Raw genomic sequence first — 8,301 nt, 5'->3', positions numbered from 1 at the left:
TATATATATATATATATATATATATATATATATATATATATATATATATGCGTATATATATATACACACACATAAATATACATACATAAATATACATACATAAATATACGTGTGTGTATGTGAGCATGTATGTAAGTATGTACACACATACACACACACATACACATATATATATATATCAGGTTGCCTGTAGTAAACCTGATATCGACTTTTAACACCTGACTAAGGACGAAAGCACGCTTATGAAAGATAGCCAACGAAAATGACAAGTTTTATTAATAATCCTCATTGCAATATCCAATGACGCTGACGTTGTGCCGCAGCGAACAAGAAACTGTTAGGATTTAACTGTTGGATTAATATATTAGTGGTGGTTAAAGAATGTGCCATTCCGGAGTGGCACACAGCCACTTCTCTTAAGTACATTGACAAATTACTTAGAGTAGACACATTCCGTAGGTATATTCTTTTCTATTCTAAGCACAAGGCCCGAAATTTTGGGGGAGGTAGCCAGTCGATTAGATGGACCCCAGTACGCAACTGGTATTTGATTTATCGACCCCGAAAGGATGAAAGGCAAAGTCGACCTCGGCAGAATTTGAGCTCAGAACGTAAAGACAGATGAAATACCGTTAAGCATTTCGCCCGGCGTGCTAACGATTCTGCCACCTCGCCGCCTTGTTCTGTAGATATATTAAACTAATTCTTGACATAATATTTGTTAACGGTGAAGATTTTGTCAACTTTTTGTATTTTTATACATCTCCATCACTGAACATTTGAATTTTCAAATTATTAAATTTTCGCTTTTTTACATTTTGCTTATATTTTTGCGCATTTTTGTTAACCAATGACATCTTTGTTTTATGAAAGGAAATAGTTGATGCATTTCTAGTCTGTAAGTAACAACAACAACAACAACAACAACAACAACCTGTGGACAAAAGGGTGAAACCGTATGGGATATTACCAGCCAATGTACGCCACTAGCCCAGAAGGAATATAAGAGACGCCACGACAATATAGCAAGGATTGTCCATTGGAAACTTTGCAATAAGTATGGACTTGACAGAGCAAGAAACTGGTACGACCACAAACCCGAAGGCATCATCGAAAATGATAATGCAAAGATCCTGTGGGATTTTATGATTCAGTGCGACCATGAGATAGAGAATAGGAAACCAAACATAGTTTTAATTGAGAAAGAAAACAAACTATGCTGGATCATAGATATATCATGCCCAGCTGACAACAAGGTATGCGATAAGGAAGAAAGAAAAGTCCAGAGATATGACGGGTTAGCTTGGGAGGCTAAGCAGTTGTGGTCGATGAAAAAGGAAGCAGTAGTATCAATAATTGTCGGAACCCGGGGAACAGTGAGTAAAAATCTCGAGAAGTACACGGAACAAATAGGGGCTGCAATAAGGGTGGAGCACTTGCAGAAAACAGTACTGCTTGGAACCGCTCGAATACTCCGGAAGGTGCTCGAAAAATAAGAGGTGTTACCTTAGTTCACTGGTAGTGAACAGCTGACACTGTAGTACATCTCCAGCGTTAGAAGCTGTGCAAAGGCAATAATAATAATAATAATAATAATAATAATAATAATAATAATAATAATAATAATAATAATAATAATAATAATAATAATAATAATGGCCAGTATTTACACTGGACAATATGTCGGCATTATAAAATCAAAACCGCTGACAAATGGTATAAACACCATCCTGAAGCTGTGACTGAGGGAGAAAATGCATCGATTCTCTGAGACTTCCCTGTACATGCCGGCAAGGCTATAAAAGCTAATAAACCGGATATTATTATAAAAGATCAGACAAAGAAGATGTGTTTATTAATTGACATGAGTATTCCCTGCGACCATAATATAGCGACGAAAGAATTTGACAAGATCAGTAAATATAAAGACTTGCTACTCAAGGCGACGACCGTACCAGTGATTGTAGGATCTCTAGGAATGATAAAAAAAGGTACTGAAACCTATTTGAAAATGATACCAGGTTTACCATCCCTACAGGAAGTGCAAAAAATCGTGATAACTGGAACGACTCATGTACTGAGAAGAACATTATCGCTGTGAAAACAACATCCATTCATGATTTTTTTTTATTTATTAGTTTTTTTATTATTATTATTTTAATACATATTTTACCTGTGAATTTGCGTGTGTAAACTGGGAATGCATACAATGGGTTTCTCTGCCCTAGGTGTATGGAAAACACTCGGCGAGAAATGGAAGAAAATTTGAAGAAAGAAGAAAAAAAAAGCAACATAATAATGATAATAATAATTGCCTGCTGATAGAAACATCCCAGCAAAGGAATTTGAAAAACTGTCTAAGACGTGGCAATTAAAAACCAAAATCAAATTATTCTTAAGCTTAAAGAAGAACCTGATTTTTGCGAGGCGAGTGAGAGCAACGGAGATAGTTTGGTGTTATTTCAGTGCATCAACGATTGCATTACGAGGTCAACCTGATGCTGAGAACGGTTAACATAAAAGAATGTTGCTTGGATGGTCCGAAAAATATCCAACAACAACGATTAAACAACAAATCAAATCGATGAAATTGTTGAAAATGTTGAAGAATTGGTCATTACTACATATAACTGATGTTAAGGTCCATTCAAATCTCGCAAATAAAACAGACATGAACAAGGGAGGAGGAATACGTTTTCATTGTACATGTATAATTTACAGCGACATTACTCCACCCAAACAAAATTACGACAATATATTCGTATACAATTTGTTGAGAAAATAGCCAAATTTAAATGCGCTCTCGGGCACAAATAGATGATTTAAGGGGTACATTCTCAAAACAGAAAAATACCAGAAATTTAAATAGAACTTTTAAAAGAAAGAATGCAACGGAAGTAACAAGCCCAAAACGTTGAGAACGTAAAACACAAATATATGAAAATAACAAAACATAACAAAACGAAACAGCAGAATACTTACAGAATGTAGATCGGCAAAAATAGAAGCAGAATAATGCAAACAAAAATAAGATGATAGAAGGAAATATGATGAGATCTTAAAGATGGAAATAATTCAAGAATTACAAAGAAAAAGTATCTTTGTCAAGAAATTACATCCCCAAAATGTAACTCAACGATAAAGTAGCAACAATAACGAAAAGTCAAGCCTGGCTTTGATAGACTTAATTAAAGCAGACACAAAACATAAGATCAACAGGCTGAATGAAATAATATATGTAGTAACCACTGTAATTAGAAAGGTAAGAAGATACCTTTCTCTCAAAACTAGACGTAAAGGAATATCAAGAACAAAGCAACCAGCATGGAAAGCTAATATATAGGGGAAAAAAGGGAAGATGAGAAAACTCGCTCTCAGTTCTTAAAAAAATAATATAACTCAATTGAAAAAAAACCCCAAAAGAATGGAAGAGGAGATAAATATAAGAGAAATATAAAATATCAAAAAGAAGAATCCGAAATCAAAGAACATCTGAAACAAGAGATCATCCCAAAATCGCAAAGAATTTGTCGATAGCGAAATCCACAAGGATTCTTTGAACAAAACAGATTATATCAAGAACCTGGTAAAAATAACGTAGATATCAATGCAACAACAAGATATGTAGAAGAATTTGGAGGAATAGTATGGACATGGAAAGAATCATCTCAGACGAGAATGTTCCAAACGATGAATATAATATCTGAGGTGGGGGAGCAAAGCTTAGCAACAGAAGAAGTGACGCAAACGTTGTAAAATTAAAAGACACAACGACATGTTATTATTCCAAATTTCTCTTTAAAATATGGACCGGAAGTAGCTCTTTACTGGTTCATTGAGGTGAAACCATGTTAATTATCAAGACTGAAGAAATATAAAAATAGCCACTCAAAACTTAAAGACCCATAACATGACTTACTGCATCCTGTAAAGCTTTAAATGCAATAATACTGCTGGATAAATAAAGGGGAAAACTTGTTCCCTTCCCAGAAGACTAGTAAGAATGCTGCCAAAGTGTATATGGCTGTAAAGATCAATTACTGATCAACAAAACCATAATCGAAGAACGAGAGGAGAAAGATCTGAGTATGTCATTGGATGAATCCCAGAAAGCTTTTGACAGTGTTTCTCACAAATGCTCTCAGGAAACATTAACAGTAAGGTACCACTTGTCATGGGAAGACACATGAAACACGTCAAGAATCACAAACAGCCAATTTTGTAGAGAAAAATAAAAGAAGGACCTTTAAAAAAATTTATTAGAATTATAAAATTCGAAAGGGATTCCTCTCCATACCTCTAACCGACGGGTTAAATCAAACTGGACTTGCATACGAATGCTACAATAACACAATCAACCATCATTTGTATGTGGACGACCTCAAACTGTATGCTGCATATAATAAACAAGTAGAAACACTACAGCAGAGAGTACATGGTTTTTAGAGAAAGTGATACGAGATTCAGATTACTGAAATACAGCAAAAGAACTTTCATGGGAGGAAAATTAGGAATACTATAGAAGCTTATATGAGAGAATTACCACAAAGAGGTGCAAACAGATACTTAGGAATCAATGAAAGCAAATATAATGAAAGAATAATATACACGCACAAGATTATAACTTAAAGCAAGGTGCAAAAAATTAGATAGAAGGCACTCTAGGTACCAGCGCTCAAGATGCTCCAACGCTAAAATTAATAAATGCGTTTACAATGTACCCCTTAAAATCTCACATAAAATGATTATATTTAGGGAGTTAGGCTTCATGTAACAAGAAACTATCATAAAATATCTATTTTAGAACTACATAAATATTTAGGTATAACAGGAGACTAATACAAAAAATCGTTACAAAACACGAACAAAACAAATTTCTGTCTTCAAGGAAGCCAAGACACATAAAACAGAGGTTGAAAGGACAGAAAAGGGAGAACGAGCAGCAGAAATTGGGAAAAGATCAAAACCTCAGCAACAATGAGGCTACAGAATACTGCGATTAAAGAAAGGTAAGAAAACCTTTCTCTATATGACCAATGATTGAGTTTGAGAGAAAATCGAATGATTAACAAAACAGCCATGAAATATAAGTAGACATGGTATACTACTACTAATAATGATGATGATATCCTTATGATACAAAACGAATTTCATCTATGACTAATAGAGGAGTACAACAGATTCATGGTCACCCTGGATACGAAGGGCAATTGCCCTTTTCAAAGACCGTTCTCTGACTATACAGCAACAATAATAAATATTTAATTAAAATCTATTTGTCAGACTTATCTTCTTCTCCTCTCTGCTTTCTCATTCCCCTTCATCAATATTAATTATTTCTGCCGTTTAATCAATGGAGGTGGCTGGATTGTCCCAGCTAAACCGTTACACATGAATTTATTAAAGAATTGTTGGTGGGGAGTGATGTGGGTAGGACGGCGGGTAGTGTAGGCATTGACAATTTCAACAACAACAGCAATAACAATAACATCAACGTCACGAGCAACAACAACGTCAACAATAAAAACAACAGCAATAATAATAAAAACAAAAGCAACATCGTCAGCAACAACAAGCATATCATCATCAATAAGGACAGCATAACCACAGCAACACAAACCAACGCAGAAGCCTCTATGTGATCACTCAGTCTGGTAGAAATAGCAACCAAATCTTCCTCAATCATATTCTTAAATAAGAGAATTATATATTAATCTAGTCTAAGACATCATGCTAGTATAATCGTTAGCACACCGACAAAATGCATAACGCCATTTTGTCTGTCTGTACGTTCTGAATTCAAATACCGGGGTCGATAAGATAAGTACGAGTTGGGTACTGCGGTCGACGTAATCAACTAACTCCATCCCTCAAAATTTTAGGCTTTGTCCCTATAGTAGGAAGGATATATTAATGTGGTCTTAAATATTGTATACTGAGCACGACGGTTAGCATGGCTTTGGTCGTAAGCCTGCGGATCGGAACTAACCGAAGACTATTCGAAATATGTTAAACAGTTGGAAGCGTTTTCAGTAGAAGCGTCTTCGACAAAATTTCCTTGTATGTCTTAGAGTGAATATCTAAGTGATGTCTGACATTTTCGAGTTAGCAACTGCTGTAAGCATAGAAGCTCATTTGCGACGTAGCAGGCTGATGTTGGGGAGATCATTTGGTTTGTGTGGAAGATGGGAATATTCCAAAGCGTCTATCCTATGGAGAACCAATGGACTGAAAAAGGACCCTATGAGAAAAACATGCAGTTAATAGGGCATCATGGAAAAATATACACCCAATGAGGCCAAGCAATTTGAAGAGAATCGCTTTAAACACGCAAATCTGAAACGAGACACAAGAAAAGAAAATTCCATAGATATCAATAATCCCTTCGACCCTTCACATTGTAGCCGAGCTAATCTTTCTAAAAAGCTGGTCTTGTTAGCAACTCAAGGGTACACAAACCAACGCAAGCTTATAATGGTTCATTAGCACCTGAGAAAATATCTAAGACAATCGTTTAATAAATATTGTCTTTAAATGAATATAATGAATATTCTGTCTTTATAATTTCTAGTTTATTACAGGAGAGATGCAAAGAGTTCAACAGCCGCGTTCGTATACAGCTTAATGGGCGAATTGTGGAGTGTTCTCTTATAGATTCAACATAACAAGTAACAAAAACACATACATAAAATGATGGCAGAGTGTCAGTAGTATTGTGAATGATAGACGTGTTGTTGTTGTTGTTATTGTTGTTGTTGTTGTTGTTGGTGGTGGTGGTGGTGAAGTGACACGGTAGGTGAATGTGGTGGTGGTTGTTTTAATGATGTCAGTAAATAAGAAAGTGGAATACGAGAAATAAGGAGGAGAAAGATAGAAGAGAAAAGAACGGTGAAAGAAAGGAAGTTGTATTTGCTTACTTGGGCAGGGCCGCCTGTGATCGGTGCCAACGGTCCAGTTCTTACATTGAAGAGCCCGCTGAATATCACAACGGGTTTGGTAAGATAAACCATCGGATGCACACAACGTCTTCCTTCTAATGTTCGTACAGTTGACGTCACAGTCGGAATCTCGCAGAGCAGTGAACAACATCTGTAACAAGAAACATGGAAAGAGCGTTATGACAAGAGTCTTCATAACAGGATTTATTGGTGATCCTGTTGATGATGGTGTTGTTATTGTTGCTGCTGTTGAGCTTGAAGTCTAACATGTTCTTCCAGCAGACCTTTGACCGAAACAAATTTCAACCATGAACATCCCATTTTTATTTATTTATTCATTTCAAACAGCAGGGTGTGATGCGAAGGACTGCTAATTTGAACCCACTGTCTAACCGAGAAGAAATTCTTTGCTTGGCCTGAGTATCTAATAAATACAAGCGGACACACACAAAGGCCAGACGTACACACGCAAACACACATTACTACACACACGCACACATGTGATTGTGGGTTCATACGGGTATAGTGATGAAGAATAGAATAAAATCATTCACCTAAAGCTACTGGCCAAGAACGAGAAACGCGGAGGAACGACTTGTATACACACAGCTTAGTATAATCAAGGCTGTAGATAGGTAGATAGATAGATAGATGGATATTATCTCTCCTTTAAAGGATTTTTTCAGTTTCCATATGCCAAATCCGCTTACAAGGCATTGGTCAGGCCGAGGCCATAGTAGAAGATACTTACCCAAGATGCCACGCGGTGGGACTGAACCTGGAACCATGTGGTTGGGAAGCAATCGGCTAACCACATAGCCACAGCCATACATAGATACATGTACATATCTATAATAATACATATAAGTATCATTATCATCGTTTAACGTCCGCTTTCCATGCTGGCATGGGTTGGGCGGTTTGACTGAGGACTGTCAAGCCAGAAAGCTGCACCAGGCTCCAAATTGTTCTGGCAAGGTTTCTACAGCTGGATGCCCTTCCAAAAGCCAACCACTCCGAGAGTGTAATGGGAGCTTTTTACGTGCCACCGGCACGTGGGCCAGTCAAGTGGTACTGGCATCGACCACGCTCGAATGGTGCTTTTCACGTGCCACCGGCACGGGAGTACTCACATACATATACGTTCGTACGTATATATGTATGTATAAGGGTATATAGAGAACTCATGTGTGTATATATATATAAGCGTATACAAAGCACTGATATTAATCGTTTCATTTTATCGAGCACATTGATAGATTTTGCATGAAAATATTTTCTCGATATTTTGGGAAGTGTTTATTTACATAACACACACACACACACACACACACACACACACACACACACACACACACACACA

The 8,301-nt window shown here is 36.6% G+C and overlaps 1 protein-coding gene across 1 annotated transcript in view; it reads right to left on the bottom strand.

Moving 5' to 3' along the window:
* The window catches only part of LOC106881345 (SPARC-related modular calcium-binding protein 1), a 199,144-nt gene that overhangs the window by 122,870 nt on the left and 67,973 nt on the right, over nucleotides 1-8,301 (bottom strand). Inside the window, exon 2 of the mRNA XM_052968510.1 lies at nucleotides 6,918-7,089. Coding sequence (XP_052824470.1) covers nucleotides 6,918-7,089 — 172 coding nt within the window. The remainder of the gene's footprint in view (nucleotides 1-6,917; nucleotides 7,090-8,301) is intronic.

The sequence above is a fragment of the Octopus bimaculoides genome, chromosome 6, assembly GCF_001194135.2.
Source record: "Octopus bimaculoides isolate UCB-OBI-ISO-001 chromosome 6, ASM119413v2, whole genome shotgun sequence".
Taxonomy (NCBI): Eukaryota; Metazoa; Mollusca; class Cephalopoda; order Octopoda; family Octopodidae; genus Octopus; species Octopus bimaculoides.
This window is presented reverse-complemented; position numbering and strand designations above follow the sequence as displayed.